General features: G+C 38.8%; 1 protein-coding gene across 2 annotated transcripts in view; it reads left to right on the top strand.

The window, feature by feature from the left end:
• LOC126284078 (quinone oxidoreductase-like protein 1) overlaps positions 1–17,676 on the top strand; it is a 111,999-nt gene that overhangs the window by 51,377 nt on the left and 42,946 nt on the right. For both annotated transcript variants that reach the window (XR_007551434.1, XM_049982709.1), the window contains exons 2-3: positions 8,172–8,451; positions 15,493–15,603. Coding sequence is in view for 1 of the 2 variants with exons in the window: in XM_049982709.1 (XP_049838666.1) it covers positions 8,172–8,451; positions 15,493–15,603 (391 nt within the window). In the remaining variant the exon portion in view is untranslated. The remainder of the gene's footprint in view (positions 1–8,171; positions 8,452–15,492; positions 15,604–17,676) is intronic.

Here is a 17,676-nt window from a genome sequence, read left to right as displayed (position 1 = left end):
TCCAGCTGACTTGTTGCTGCTTTGGAATCCATTAGTTTCCTGAAAATATGGACCTTGGGAATTGTCCATTTTGAAGTACCCTGCATTTCCACCAAAATGTGTCATGTCATAACCAGAGTCAAGACCAAATCCAAAAGCAGGTTCATCAGCAATGTACAGGATTTAGCACTTAAAAGGTGTATATTGTGAACACCGAGATACAGATGTGTTTGAATTGGTGACCCGCAGCTCGCCAGCGAATGACATCAAGCACTACATCACACGGCATGCAGCATAGCTCATGGCAGTATTGCTCAGTAGAGCCTTACCTGATAGGATTAAAAGTTGATACAAAGAAATTTATTGTATTCTTTATCAAGATTATTAAATAAGTGTGAGGTCACCACAGAATTACTCATCCAACTTTTGTACCACAAGCTACAAAATGGCATTGTGCAACACAGAGGTTTACTATTCAAATTCTGAGAGTATATGTTCAAAGAATAATCATGCAACTTAGTACTTGCTCTTCCATATACACTGAAGAGCCAAAGAAACTGGTACATCTGCATAATATCATGTAGGCCCTCACGAGCACACAGAAGTGTTGCAACAAGACTTGGCATTGACTTGACTAATGTCTGAAGCAGTGCTGGAAGGAATTGACACCCTTAATCCTGCAGGGCTGTCCATAAATCAGTAAGAGTACGAGGGGGTGAAGATCTGTTCTGAACAGCAAGTAGCAAGCCAGCCTAGATATACTCAATAATGCTCGTGCCTGCGGAGTTTGGTGGCCAGGGGAAGTTTTTAAACTCGGAACAGTGTTCCTGGAGCCACTCAGAAATTCTGGATGTGTGGGGTGTCGTATTGTCCTGCTGGAACTGCTCACATCCATTGGAATGCACAATGGACATGAATGGGTGCAGGCAATCAGACAGGATGCTTACACATGTGTCACCCGTCAGTCATATCTAGGTGTATCAGGGGTCCCATATCACTCCAACTGCACATGCCCCACGCTATTACAGAGCCTCCACTAGCTTGAGCAGTCCGCCGCTGACATGCAGGGTCCATGGATTCATGAGGCTGTCTTCATACCTGTACACTTCCATCCATTTGATACAATTTTAAATGAGACTTGTCCGACCAGGCAACATGTTTCCAGTTATCAGCAGGCCAATGTTGGTATTGATGGACGCATGCAAGGCATAAAGCTTTGTGTCGTGCAGTCATCAAGGGCACACGAGTGGGCCTTCGGCTCTGAAAGCCCATATTGATGATGTTTCGTTGAATGTTTCGCATGCTGACACTTGTTGATGGCCAAGCTTTGAAACATGCAGCAATTTGCTGAAGGGTTGAACGATTGTCTTCTGTCGTCATTGGTCCCATTCTTGCAGGATCTTTTTCCAGCCGCAGCGATATTGGAGATTTGATGTTTTACCAGATTCCTTGAAATTCACGGTACGTTCATGCTTTGGTCGTACGGGAAAATCCCCACTTCATTGCTGTCTCAGAGATGCTGAGTCACACACTCATGCACCACCTATAACACCACATTCAAATTCATTTAAATCTAGAGAATGTATCATTGTAGCAGCAATAACAGTTTAACAACTGCGCCAGACACTTGTTGTCTTATATAGGTGTTGCTGACAGCAGTGCCATATTCTGCCTGTTTGCATCTCCCTGTATTTGAATATGCATGCTTATACCAGTTTCTTTGGCGCTTCAGTGTATGTCATGGAATGACGATGAGAGCAGAAATTGGAAAGAAAGTTGAGTGTGTATGATGGCTTCCCAACAGCTGTTATTTCTGCATATCATTTGCAAATGATACAGCAAAGAGGCAGAGGAAATGACTGCCATAGACAGAGAAACCTCTATCATATGCTATGTGGCTTGTAGAATACAGATATAAATATAGATGTAGTATTTTGTTCTTAAAAATTTCCTTTATGGGAATGTCATTGAAATCATAGTGGTGGTCCCATACATTTTTCACTGATTGTTTACAGAGTATCCACATAACACTTTCTTACCAAAGAAATTGATGCAAACTGTATAACTACCATGTCTGCAGCATGACCCATATAAGATATGTATGGGCTAGATAGTAGCACCTCAAAGAGCTCGGCCAGCAATAGATGGATTTAAGTTTCATGAACCTGGGAGTTTTGCTCTGGGAATTAGTCAGTGTTGCTAGTCTTTTACATCTGCTCTTTTAATCCTCATGGCCTTTCACTGTATTTAGTTGAGAGTATAATCATTTAACCACACTTCTTGTTCCAGTCGCAAATGTTGCACAACTGTCAGTAAATCTCTGTACAAGGTCAGGTTTCTCTTATTTTGTTGCCCCTCCTAATCTTGTGATGCCATCAGCAACAGGTTTTGAACAGCTTATGTATTCTTTAAGACATGGTATTTCAATTTCTTGAAAAGCTGCCAATCAGAGTTTCCTTAAAGTTTCATTTAAAGTATCCTTGACTGTGAGTAAATCATGACTAGAATTACAGTACAAATTCCTTCATGTTGGACATGGACAAGAAGAGGATTTTCCAGCTGATTCTAAATGGGTTTTGCAAGCTTTAGGACACAGTGAACACAGATTCCAAAATGCTTGACAGTTTGACATTGCTATATTATAAAGTTTTTTGTATGAAGTACTTCAAGATCTGGCCTTATCCATCTCTCTTTATGCTATTAAATATATGGTGTGTGTGTGTGTGTGTGTGTGTGTGTGTGTGTGTGTGTGTGTGTGTGTCAGTCACACCTCTCATGATTAGGCAGTTGCAACTCCTCAAAATCTTCAGAAGTCTCTGGAAATTCTCATAGGCTTAACATGTCTTCATCGTCATCCACAGCTTCAGTATCCTGAACCTCTTTTAATTGTTCCTACATCAGAATCTTTTCCATGTATTTTAAAAGCTGGACCATATTTCATTCATTGTCAGTAGCAGTTTTCACGATTTTTGTCAGCTCTAAATCAAATTCTGAGTTAAAGTCCTTAATCTGTTTAGCTACTTTATTGTAACTGTGTGTTCCCTTATACTTCTTGCAAGCCATGAATCAACTTTTTGATTCAAATGTTTCACAATCAATCCAGTGAACTGTTACACTCAGACAGATGGTCTTGAATGATGACTAATATCAGCAGTAGTGCATACAAATAAATCTGTTTTAAAGCTCCTTTTGTGTTCTCTGTATATTCTGTGTGTAATTCTGCAATATTTTGATATGTTCTCCAGCACATCATTTTTGGTGGAACAGTTGACTGCTGTGTACCTTCAATAAGGTCCTTAAAGGATTCATTTGCTAGAATTGGTATAGGTGACATTGTATCACTTAGGAAATAGTCACCACAGTGAAATTGTTGCCAGCACTTAACAATGTGGAGTAAGATGAACATTGTCAGCACATCAGAAGTACTGAAATTATCAATGACCAGTGAATACTGTTGATACTAATCTTACTGACGAAAGGAAAAGCAGTTTTTCAAGTACTCCATAGATGTAGACACTATATGCAAAGGTATAGCTGTCACTGTCAAATGGAATGAACACACTTAGTTTTGCCCATGAGTAAATTTGTGATCTCACAAAAATGCGGTATGGAACTCACTCCCTCTGTTTTTCACTTCCTTTTGAGTTCACTGGGCATTATGAGATGATTTCAGTATGCTTCATGTGAAACAGACAATAATAGTTTACATACAGTATGTACCCATATCTTACTGCCTTTTCTAACAATTAGCCTCAGGAAACTTCCTGGCATTGTGTGCCGGACCAAGACTCAAACTCAAGATCTATTGAGTTCAAATCTTGGTCCGGCACACAGTTTTAATCTGCTAGGAAGTTTCATGTCGGCACACACATTGCTGCATGGTAAAAATCTCATTCTGGGAGTAGTAGACAGGTCAGGAAAGTGGGGCCAGTGTGCATTCAGCATGTTAGCTGTGAGGTCTTGTCAGAGATTCAGAGGAGGCTTTACTGGCAGCCAGTGAAGTCATGGGGCGCAACCAGCTTGCCACCTTGTTTTTCAGGCCATCTTTGATTTCTTTAAGCAGTTGGCTGGATTGGTGAAAGCAGCTAACATTGCACTTGGGATGCAAACATGGCTAACTGCTGTGCCATATCTAGAACACTAGGTGCCTATTGAAAGATCTAAATTAGGAACTCAGATGATATTTGACACAAATTTCTCAACCATTGTGTTATAACCAGGAATAACACAATAACCTCTTCAGTCTGGTTTATTAAATCACAAATCACTTTTTAACAATTATGTTAGCCAAGCATCTATCCAGACTCACACTCAGAAGTGGTTATACCAATGTCCAAATGTGCATGGTGGGGTGCATGTCCCGTAATTATTCCCAAGTCCAGTGAAGTTCAGTCCCTCCAAGTGATGTCGCAAGATTTCCGCCGAGCAGCCAGATAACCTCGAGTGGTGCGGCGCGTCATCCACAAGCAGCTGGAACAGGGCATACTTCACTTCCCAATGAGAACTATCGTTTGCGGCGGCGGCCGGGTTTATATAAGGCTTGCTAGTTAATGGAGCCGTCGGCTGGGGTCGCTGTTTTCCAGGGAAAACCAATTGCAATGTTTCCTGGCATAGCCAATTGCTGTGTGCTGACAAACGCGCGCGCGCGCAGGTGGCCAGCGATGGTAGCCGCGAGCCGCCCGGAGAAGTGCGGCCAGCGATGTATTTCTCGGCCACGTAAGGAAGCATGCGTGTGAAGACGGCCAGCGATGGAAGCAGCGTGCCGCTCAGAGAAGTGCGGCCAGCGATGTATTTGGCGGCCGCATACTGGAGCACGTTGTTCGGTGTTTGTTAGAAGTGATGTATACCACAATTACTATTGGATGGAGAATTGTAGTGCCCCCCTTTCCCATTGTGCAATATTTCAGGTGTGAACTAAACCAAGAAAGCAGATACTTGGGTAGTAGAGTATCTGTGGCATGTTCTTTGGGTCAATGATGAATTGCCTGCCAAAGTTGAAGGCAGATCAGCCACATTACCCTTAGGAAACTTTTCTCCTTGCGGTTGGAAAGAGAAAATGTTAATGTGGTGTTAGTAAACTGCAGAACCATCCTTGGTAAAGTTCCAGGATTAAAGTTAATAATGCCTTTGTACTATTAGAATCAGAAAGCTGGTTGAAACAGGAAGTGAATAGAAGCAAAATCTTATGTTTAGATTAGAAAACACATTGCAAAGGTAAGTAGAAATCAGTGATGTCAGTTTATTTACTGCTGTGTATAAATCAAAAACGGATAGTGAAATATATAATAAAATGTTTTCTGAACCAGTTTAATCAGGAGCTGCAGTGGCAGAGCATTTTAGAATCAACTTGCAGAGTTGCTTAAGTTTCCTGATCTTGTTGTATTTGGTGGGGTGGGGTGGGGTGGAGGGGGGGGGGGGGGCGGCATCATAAATAGACCCGCTATAGAATGAGTCACCAAATGAAACGTGCTGTCAGAGATGGATTATATAAGATTGTTCTGCATATATTGTGTGTTTTGCCTAATTATTTAAAGCAAATTGATCGAGAACTGACTTGGGAGTTTGATGTCTTACATGGAGAGGTCTGCAGCTGTGGGACTGACTTTTTGAAACCATCTACACGGTGATGTAGGTTAAGATCCCAGGTATCACCACCTGCAGCCATTCACCCATTCACACTTGTGTGACCTCGTTGGTGAGGAATAGATGGAAAAAAGTTTGGAATTTTATATGGTGCTTAATAGTGTTAAGATTTAAGTAGACTGGTTGTGTGGTGTAATGACTATAGTAAGGCCTTCACATGCTGAAGGTTCAAATATCATGATGTGCCTTAAATCTTTTTTATTTTTAAATCTTTATCAAAATGACAATGCTCGTTATTTTTATTAAGTTAATTGCTTTAAATGTAATTTTTTATTTCTATTCCTTTGTCACATTTCAGTCATCATATGAATTTTTTCATTTGTTCCCATTTTTTCTTTATATTATTGAAATTATTGTGAATATGAATTTAATTATATTTATCTGTTATAATAATTAAATATTTGAAAATGCCGATCTATTGGTTAAAAAACAAAAGGCATTTAATCTATTTATGCTGACTGTGCAATAGTGTCGAAAATGTATTTTTCATTGAAAGATGCACAATTTTTTATGGTAATCATTGTACAAACATTTAAAGCATAGCCTAAATTCACTCAACACTATTACAAAATAGTGGAGATGAAGATTTAAACAAAAGATGGGATTGTAAGCAAAGCCAAATTCAAGAAAAATTAGGAATAGAAATAATGACTGCAAAACATGAATGAAAAAATAGGATGATAAAACGAAAGAAATTAAATCAAAATGAGTACTTAAAATCTTGTGAACAAAGATTTTGAGTGGAAAAAGAATAATAGGAAGAAAGATGAGAGCAGATAGATGAAGATACTGATGTGATGAGTAAAATGTGATAAAGGAATAGAAATATAAAATTACATTTAAACCAATTAATTGAATAAAAGTAATGATCAAAATAATTTTGATAAAAATTTAAAAAAACAACTAAAAACCATTAAAGTATCTGATGAGATTCGAACCCACTACATTCCTCCCTGTCAAGGCCTTCCACTATCCATTACACCACGCAACCAGTAAATAAGAAGCTACTATATTAATGGTATTGAGCATCAAGCAATTCAGATTTTTTTGGCCAATAACTCTCAAATGAGGGCCTACCAGGATGAGTGGCTGTGGTACGTGATAGCTGGGATATTTACATCACAGTATAGATGCTTTCAAAAAGTCGGAAGTCAATCCTACCACTGAGGACCTCTCCTTGTTAGACCACCTAGCAGCAGTCATACCTAAGTTTTCAAATCACTCAACATAGAGGAGGCAATCAGTGATATTAAGGCTGTGAGAACATCAGTGACTACAGGTGTTACAAGGAATGTTGAACGAACTTAGGAAAATGTCTTTGCTTAACAAGAGTAACAGGATACAAATTTCAGAGTATGAGAGTAGTCAACCTCACTCAACCCTGAACACAGATGGAGAAAATCCAAAAACATTTTCAGATACCACTTCCCTAAGTCTCTCTCTCTCTCTCTCTCTCTCTCTCTCTCTCTCTCTCTCTCTCTCTCTCTCTCCCCCCCCCCCCCCCCCCCTCCTCCCTCTCCTCTCCTCTTTCATCCTTCCCACCCACTGTAAGTCTTTCCGACTCTGCACCTAGCAGCCAGCCATATCCTGTCTGTACCATGCCCCTGCATACTCTCACAAGCAACACATTATTTTCTCCCTTCCCTACCCTGCTATTGCACCTCCTCCCCACCCCATGCCTCCTCCATACCCTCCCCACACCCCACCCCAAATTGTTGCTCTCGTCAGCCACAGTGGGATTAGGTCCACAGCAACCAGAGAAAGTAACAATTGTTAAGCAGTCTTTTCATTGTGCCTTTCTGTGTCTCATTGCCACCTCTGTGTGATTATAGCAATCAATCATTTCTATATTGTTTTCAAAATAAGTCATTGTGTAATAGGAAAAAAAACTCAAATTGCTCAGTAGTGGAATGGCGTTTGCATAGGATGAGATACTTTGAGATTCTCCATAGATTATGCCAAAGAAGTTGCTCCCATTGTACCAGTATTTTATCGTAGGTCGTTGGAGCAACAAAGGGTACCCAGTGACTGGAAAACTGTAGTTCATTTCCATTTTCAAGAAGGGTCCTAGGATAGATGGACATACTTGCAGACTCATACTGCTAAAGTTGATGTAGTGTAGAATTGTGTGATGTCTGATTGTCACATATTATGACAATTTTGGAGAACGAAAATCTTCTGTAAATATCAACATAATTCTGTAGACAGAGACCTTGTCAAACTCAGCTTGATGTGTTCATTCATGAGATACACAGCACTGTAGACATAGGCACCTAGGCTGATGCTGTGTTTCTAGGCTTCAAGAAAACATTTGGTTAAATTGCGCCCTTTCACATACTCAGCGAAATATGAACTTAGTGAGTATTGGACTTATCTTTCTTTTCAAGAGTACAGCAGTTTTCCTCTGTCACAAGAAGTTAAAATAGTCATTATCATTTTCACAGATTGCTGTCATTTACCTACACTTGCCTCACACCCTTGTCAATGTTACCTACTTTCATCCCCACTCCTTTTATTTATTTCATATTGTCATTTCTACTTGTTTACAGGTGACACTGCCTGACCTGGAAAAAAACGGGATTCTTATTGAAGTAAAAGCATGTGGCCTGCCTGATACTCAGTTTGACCACATTGCTGTAATGCAGATACTTGCAAGAGCAAACAAGAAACAATTCATGGGTTTGGGATTTGACATCTCGGGTGTTGTTCAAGCTGTTGGGTCTGATGTGACTACTTTAAAAGTTGGTGATCAGGTTGTTGGAGTTGTACCACTTGATTATGAGCAGTCTGGTTGCTCAGAATATGTTGTTGTACAAGAATTTGATGTCGGTATGTATCATGAAGTTTTAATTCTAATCTCTGGTTTGAAAATACTATAATATTCCAGATACTGCTGTTTGTTTTGTTTTCATTTATTAGTGGTACGATGAATAAGTAGAAGCTAAAGTTGTTATAGTAGTGCATTGGTGAGGAAATTGGCCAACAATAGGAAACTACATAATAGAGATTTTAACAACTCCTGATAGAAATAAAATAAATAATGTGACACAATTAAGTTTTAGAACAACTAAATTACATTAGTGCTAATTAAAAAAAAATTGGAAATAAAAGAAATATTTAATCATATCCATAAGAATTAAGTTAAGAAATAAATGAAAAGACAACTCAATACCATTCAGAGAGGATGGAAGTTTAAATTATGAAAGTAAAATGGGGGTGTGACAGCGAGATGACATATCTGTTTTTGACAATGTCATTCTCATATCTGATAAGTATGGGTGCATTGTGTCCATATTCACAATGATTCTGTGGGACGCTTTACACATGTAATTGCAGTGAGATGGAAAAGACACACTGTGGTTTAGTAGTTGTATTAAAAAATTTACATATGTTGAGAGAGTTTTGGTACAGATTTAAGTGAAGTTAAACACTTGTTAACAAAAAATATCTGAATGACACCAAATGATCATAAAGTGCAATGTGAGAAGGGTTCAGTGGGATTAAAAATATCATTTTGCCAATTGATCTGACAAATGGATATTAAAAAAATTTTGGTCTTGTGTAAATCAGTAAAACATTTAAAATCATGTACTCAGTAACTTAGTGCTCTAATGGAAGATGACAGAAAGGATACTGCAATACTGAATTCAGTATTCCTCCAAAATTATTTTACTACAGAAGATAGTAATCGGGTTCCTTCTTTCAATCATTACATGTATGCCAAAATGACAGATATTGATATAAGCCATTGCTTAGCAGAAAATTAACTAAAATAGCTCAACAAAGAAACTATATGTGGACCTGATGAAGTAATCTATGTGATTCTATATGGAGTACTTGAAAGAACTCTCCTAGCAATGGTTTATCGTAAATGACTGGGACAGTAAAGTGTACCAAGAAAATGGAGAAAAGTGCATGTAAGTCCTGTTTCCAAGAATGGTCATGGGGCATAAGATTGCAATTATTATATAAGACTAGATCACTGACATCAGTCTCGTAGTCTTATGGAACACATTTTATGCTTGCTTTTATCATGTTTTTGGGAACAAATATCATTTTGGTAGAAATCAACATAAAGGCCAGAAACAAAGATTTTGTGTACTTTGGTCACTCTGTCCGCAACGTCCAGAGGACCATAGATAATGATGCCCATCTTGATGTCATATTCTTTGGATTCTGGAAGGCATTTGACATAGCTGTGCATTGTGGCTGATTGAGCAAAATAAAAGCTCACTGAAGAATATTTCATCCATGAAGGACAGCATTATGTGAGGGCTGTGGCTGTTGATAAATACAAGTAAAACAGTTTTCTACAGCAATCTCTTATTCACTTTGTCACTATGCATTTCAGTGGTTCACATCATCTTCATGTGGAAAATTGTTTTCATAGCTGGTGTTAGTGAAGAGCAGTGAAGCATTTTCACAGCAGCAGACCAAGGGCAATATAGGTTATGTTATGTCTTTTACTAGTTATAAAAACTGTGCTTTAGGAAAGGTGCTTTTAAAGTTTGAAAACATTAACTTGTGACAGTAAGTTGTACTTACAGGGACAGTAGCATCATAAAAAGTGCATATTGCTGCTTGTTGTATGACCTCCTGTACACTATGCGTACAGTCTCATGTCAAAGATGACGTACATGTTACAAATATGATACAAAGATGATTGAGAGTTGCAATACCTAAAGCTAGGTTATTTGTTACTCTACACTACAAATCGGTTATTATATTAAATGGTTATATACAGAAATGTTTTTCTTTTATTTTAAAAAGATGAATGGGCTGCCTAAGAATATGATTGTGCATAATTCAGCTCTTATCCTAGGTGATTATACATACACAAATGTGTTTTTCTTCTACTTTATAAATATGACTGGGCTGCAACAGAATTTGGACATGTGCACAATTCTGTTATATTAAATGGTAATATTATGTAAAAAAGGTTACAACATATCATACATACATATTTGTTGTAGGTTAAACTTATTGGGAAATGAAGAGGATTGGTTATGTAAATTGCTGTGCATTGAAATTGTAGATTGTGAGAATGCTTTAAGTGTCAAAATTTTGGAAATGTTGGTTGAACCTGTTCCACTATTGTTGTTGAGTAGGTTTTCCCCAAGTTTCTTTCTGTGGATATCAGTTTCTAATTCCTCTTACAAGCCAACGTGCATTCAAAAGTTAACTTTTACAGAAGATGATACATTTCTAATCATTGATGGGGAAAACAAAGATGATGATAAAGTCATCGACCAAACATTCAACAACATTCAGCATAGCACATAGAACTCTACACATCAAAACGTCAGATGTGCAAGGACAGACATAGGTGATTGACCCTTAACATAAGTAAATCTAATGTGTTGTGCATAAAAAGATGAAAGGATGTGTTGCCCTTAGATTACACTATAAACCACTTACCACCAAGAGTGGCCTAAAATGGAATGATCATATTAAGAAAAAATAGTTGCTACTCTCCATGCAGTGGATATGATGTGTATTTATGTAAATTTTTCAAACGCATTTCTATGTTTATTTATGTATTTTTATGTGTTTTTACCCTCCACTGTGTTGGCACCGAAAAATTTCCTTACACGTTCTCAGAATCCCACATAAAAAATCAGCATCTCTTCTAAATGGTGAGTAGCAGTTATCCTTTTCATAATATACAATATATATATTATTTCATATTCCATCTTGGGTTTTCCGTTGTTAAATGACCATATTGAATTGCAGATATCAGGCTGAGATTCATGGGAAGAATGCTAATGATATGTAATTAATCCACAATAAAATGGCTTACAATACACTTGTTCAATCAGTTCTCAAGTACCCTTAGCAAGTAGGATTAATGGAGGAGGTAGAGAATACCCAAACAACTGTGATGTATGTTTGCCACAGGTTCATTAAGTAAGTGTGATAAGATATGGAAACGCTCACCAAATTTCAATTGAAGTTACTAAAAGAGAAGCATTGTGTATTACAGAGAGATTTACTGTTAATATTGTTCTGAGAAAGACAGACAACGTATTAATTTCGCGTACATACATCTCATGAAATGATCATAATAAGAGAACTGGAGGAACTAAAAGTCATACTGCTGCGAACTGTGCTGTGTGCAGTGTGGACTAGCAGTAGTGTCACTGGATGGCATGCTTTGGTCACCGGTTCAGATCTGATCACCAGCCATAATTTATCATTCGTGGATGGACCTTAAATTTCTTGTGTTTGTGCTGTTTGCATGTTCTGGAATATTCAGTGTTTGTGGAAATAGCAGCAGTTGTGTTCTCTCTGTACATTGGAGTTTCAGTGCCAAGTGTTTTACTTCTTTGATGACCCTGCTTTCAGATATAGACTTTATTCTAGTTACAACACAACACTATTGAGTCTTACTGACAGTCATGCTTTCCAAAAATGGCTCTGAGCACTATGGGACTTAACATTGATGGTCATCAGTCTCATGCTTTCCACACACCATTAGTGGATGGAACAGGAAAGGGCAAAAAACGGTGCTGTTACCAGAATTATCTTCTACCACACACAGTTAGGTGTTTTATGGAGGATAGCTGTAGATGATAACAGATTCTCACTGTCAAAGAAGGAAATGTATAGTTGTTTGTCAAACAATGGAAAATTGGTAATTGAATAACAGTAATACGAATTATTATACATTGCTACTCAGCACATAGACGAGGCATTGAGGTGCCTCTTATGGCTAACCCTCCCCCCCTCCTCCTCCTCCTCCTCCTCTACACACACACACACACACACACACACACACACACACACACACACATAAGGAAAAAAAAAAACACTGTCGGTTCCAGACACTGCAGCCCTACTTGAGGAAAGACTTAGTCCAATAGCTTGATAATATCCAAGAGCCTACTTTTAAATGTACCTGTCTGCTGCTCAGTGTATCTCCTCTATTTAATGTGTAGCAATCCATCGTAATTCATGTTGTTGTACTTTTAGGTCTGGCTGTTAAAAGTAAAACCTGTTTAATATAGGCAGGAGTAAACTTAAGAACGGTCCCTGTAGTTGATGTTTTGAACAGCCGACAGGCATGTAAGCGAGATGGAATCTTGAACGGTGACAGGAATGTGAAGGGCGATGTCCACGAGAGCAAGAGGGAGCAGTGGAACAAGATAGCCATGTGGCACCAGAGATTTTTGTGTGTTGAGGGAAAGTGCCATAAGTTACTTGTTACGAGGGAGCAGGAGAGATCACAGGGACAGGGCAACTGCACAGGTAACAGTGATGGTGGTGAGCACCGGTTGGGAAGTGGGTGGAAAGGAAAGGCATGGTGACAGGGCTGGAGGAAGGTATTTGACAGGCTAGTGGAATCAGACTCCAGTGGGTTTCAATGATTAAAGGATGTGTTGGATAGACAATTACCATCTATGCAATCTGAGAAACTAGTATTTGGAAAAGAGGGGAGGAGAGGGAATCAGGTGCATTATGTGACAGGGTGTTTCAGCCTGGGGTGGTACTGCAGATTTAGGGTAATGCTTCTGAGCATCTCATAAATTGGAATGATTGAATAATTAGAAACCTGTGGGAGATCAGTTAATGAACTAAGATTGGATGGTAGTGCCTGTTTATGCCTTAGCATACTGGGCAAGGCTGGGGAGTGCTTGTTGCTCTAGATGTGGTTACACTGTATGGGAGAGACATTTTACTGTGGAAAGAATGGCAGCTGTTGAAGCTACAAGTTCAATCTTGTTTATGTGACTGCCTCTAGCTAATACCTCAGCTATATAGTGTTCACTGTTTGTATTTCCCCCACAGCCGGTATTGAATAAATTTATTATTAGTAAAGGCTAGGAGTGGATTACAGTGTATACAAAAGAAGAATGAGATGGCAAATGTCAGAGAATATTTGCAGGGAAAGTGACAGCAGGCTATGGGAGTAGCAGAGACATAGGCCAATGTTGAAGAAAGAGTTTTTGCTTGCTCAGTGCACTGGAGCTAGTGTTCAGCATAGGGGGAGATTCAAATCTCATGGGTGTTTGCGTGTGCAGCAGTTTCAGAAACAGAGCAGTGAAGTTCATGGTTAGGCACACTTTGGTGGTTGTTATTCATGTCACTAGATAGCGCTGTCAAACCCACATAATATACTTCAAAGTAATTGTAGCATGTTGTATGACAGTGCTGCTTTCACCCATGGCCATATCTTTGATCAGGTTGGAAAATCATGTGACTGGACTGTAATAAGCGGTTGTGATCGTGTGTATGGAACTGGTTTTGTACGTATGTTTATTCTACTTATGGGTTTTTCACAGGTCAAAGACTTGGTGGTGGTACTGGAGGGAGCTGGAGTGGCTCAGGGGTTGAGTTGAAGGGAGCATCTTCTTCTTCTTCTTCTTCTTCTTCTTCTTCTTCTTCTTCTTCTTCTTCTTTTTAATTTTTTTAAGAAAAAAGAGAGAGAAGGAAACTGCCATATGATTGTATATTACTAAATTTATCTTCTCTACTATCTGGATTTTGGCTTTTCTGCCATTATCAAGTACAATGCTAAAAGTTGTTTGACCATTTGTGGATAAGGCATCTGTTGTCTCATGGTAAAATAATAGATAATGAAAGCCACGTCAAGGGATGCACTTATTTTTTTCCAATATGTAGAAGAAATATAATGACAAAGGAATACTGATCAGTGGCTGGTTTGAAGTGTCAATGGATTTGTTGGGCCACATTGGAAGAAATGGTGCGGGAAATCTGCTTCTTGCACAACCTTTGCAAAGTTTCTGGAAAGGTTAGCTGTCTTCTTAAAAAACTCCTTTCAACTACAGATTCTGTATCTGCAGGTGTAGGGACTGTAGAGGAGGGACTTTTTGATGTGGAATGTGTGACAGGTGGGAAAGTTAAGGTACTGTTGGCAGTTGATACGTTTGGAATGCCCAGAGACTTCTAGGGAGATGAGAATCGGTATTCAGAAAGGTAGGTCATTGAACTGATAAAGGATGTGTGAAGCAGGCTCAAAAGTTTGTAATAAGATACTGATGGAAATATACTGTCCTTGCCATGTGCCTAGGTTATGATGTTATCAGTGAATCTGAAACAGATGAGAAAAACAAGGTGTTGAGGGACAGGACTGATTCCATTAGGGATGCATATGCGGTTCTGCAGGTTTATGTGTAAATTTCGTCTTAGAAAAAATAATTATTAGTCAGAAGGCATTCAACAGGAAAGATTTGGTAGAAGTTGATTTGTTTGGCATGAGGAAAGTAACAATCGAAACAGTGGGTTACTTTCCATGCATCTACTCCAAAGAAGTGAAAGACAAGACTGTCTGCACACCTGGAAGTAATGTTCAGAGTGCCTTAGATATATGTAGTAGCCATAACTATCCCTGTTCTGTATTAATATGCAGGTGATGACTTTGTCTCTGAAAAAGTGTTATCCTATAATAGTTATCCAGTCAGACTTTCATAAAATATTGGTATAGTTATAAGACTTGTAACTAGCCATTTATGCAGTGTTAAATTGCAGATTTTGAGGAACAAACATTTCCTAAAACAATTCATAAATTACTACAGGAGTTAGTCATTTTACGTAAATACATGAAGGTTGTAATATATGTGACTACAAAGAGGAACAACACTGTAGGTTCATTTGTAGACAAATAGTGTGGCAAGTTTCAGTTGACTTGCTGGGAGCTGTAATATATCTGTAAAAGGGATGGCTTACCCTTGTATGACACATAATGGAATACTATTAAATTGTGTGGAATTCATATTGACAATTTGGAAATAAATGTAAATTTTTAAGGGAAAAAAACATTCTTATTAAATACGATAAGAAGTTGTCTTATTTCAGTAGAAGTAAATATTAATTTTTTGGTAAAGTTATAATAATTCGTTTGGTTTCCAGTATTGAAGCCAGATGATGTAAGCTTTGTTGATGCTGCTGCCTGCATTGGGGATGCCGTAAAAGCCTACACTGCACTTCATTACCTTGGGAAACTGAACTCTGGAGACACAGGTGAGACAGAATACATGTTTCACTGTTCAGCAGAATTTTAAATGCAGTTAATGGTACAATCAGCATTTTGGAATGTAATTTTAGACTGACACATAATTACATACTTTCGGTAAGCTCGCTCGAATTAACACTGATACAGTCATGCTTGTTCCTCATTCTTTACTCCTTCCCTTATTTATATTCCATCGGGACATTCCATTACCATATTAATAAGGATGATATTCCTTGTTATGCAGTAGTATCATACATGCTAACTACTCAACACGACATTCTGAAATGAATGTATGGACTTAAACCAACATCTGACATGTCCAGAGCCATGAGAGGTGCATAAATAAATATACTGGTGAACTGCCCCACACAGGCCATAGCCTTACTAATTTAATTCACAGTTTCACTTTATATTCATCAAATATTGGTTTGCCCCTGTATACAACATACATCGGTAGGTCTCCGTGGATGGGATTGACTTTCTAAAACCATCTATACCAATGGTTCCCAACCTTTCTCTGACCATTACCCCTTTGTGTAATGAGACGTTAGCCAGTACCCCCCCCCCCCCCCCCCCCTCCCCCAACTACACTTTGGAATGAAAAAGAATTTTTTTGCATACTTTTATTTTTAAAATGATAAAAGATAAATGATATTTAGTTTTTGAAGATGTTTTACTGAAACACAAACTAATGAGCCAGTGACACAACTGGTACTGCTTATTTCTGACAACTCTTTTATAAAATGATGAAGCAATCCTCAGTGCACTGCGAATGGTACCTACAACTCCTCCTCCAAAAAGAAACATAACTACCCACATTGAGGACAGACACTTGATGTAAAACATGCTTCCTCTGCACCAATCCTCTTCCTAGGGATCCTTGCTGCAACCCATTTAAAATCAATCAAGGTTAAATGCATTCTCTATTTGAAGAAGACAATATTCATGCATTTATTTCACAAGCTGTAACCTCCACTACATTGTGTCACATGTTGATGCTAGTAATTGGAAAAAAGGTGGTTATTGGTATTGCATGTACTGTAAGCAGTATTACAACCTTATGAAATAGTGGTAAAAGTTATGATCTTTTTGAAAAACTTGCATTCATGGCCAGAACAGTCAACCCCTTTTCTTTTTTACCTTTACCTTTTATCCCCCAGGGGGTTATTACCCCCAACTTGGGAAGCGTTGATCTGCGAGGTGGTGTAGGTATCACATCACACCGAAGTTGGCCCTCATTTGTGAGTAATCAATGAAAAAGTTTTACATCATACTCTAGAGCCTTAAAATTATCAGTGTAGCACAGTGGTTAAGATGTACAGAGAGAGTCAAAAAGGACTTCTTTACTTTGGAATGGTAGAGAAATTCCTTTCGATAACTTACAGAATCGGTAGCAAACAACCTCATGTTTGATTCAAGTAGTGGATCAGTACCCCATTCTGTCACAAGAAGTGCCAGTACCCCATTCTGTCACCAGAAGTGCCAGCATAGTGCACAATTCAAATGGCTACTTTCACTAGTGCGGAATTTGCTCACTTTGTGTTTTGGTTTAATGAAACGAACTCTGCAACAACTGTTCGGTGTAAATTTCACACCGAATACACTAAAGAACCTTCTAGCTGGTCTATAACGTACTTCTGGCACAAGAACTTTGTTGAGACTGGTTGCTCACTACAACATGATAATTCACTTGCGACTTGATGATTATGTCGAACAGGTTAGGGAGAAACTTCCTGGCAGATTAAAACTGTGTGCCAGACCGAGACTTGAAGTTGGGACCTTTCCCTTTCACGGGCAAAGCTGTGTCGACGGGGCGTGAGTCATGCTTGGGTAGCTTGGTTGGCAGTCTGGCACTTGCCCGCGAAAGGCAAAGGTCCTGAGTTCAAGTCTTAGTCTGGCACACCGTTTTGATCTGCCAGGAAGTTTCATATGAGTGCACACTCCGCTGCGGAGTGAAAATCTCATTCAGGTTAGGGAAAGATTTGCCTGGAGTCCACAAAAATCAGCGTGATGTGTTTGGTGAGTACTGCATAGGTGTTTACTCTTGAAACCGTACAGAGTCATAATGGCACAGAACATTG

The sequence above is a fragment of the Schistocerca gregaria genome, chromosome 8, assembly GCF_023897955.1.
Source record: "Schistocerca gregaria isolate iqSchGreg1 chromosome 8, iqSchGreg1.2, whole genome shotgun sequence".
Lineage (NCBI taxonomy): Eukaryota > Metazoa > Arthropoda > Insecta > Orthoptera > Acrididae > Schistocerca > Schistocerca gregaria.
The sequence above is the reverse complement of the archived record's forward strand: the minus strand, read 5'-3'. Positions and strand labels throughout refer to the sequence as shown.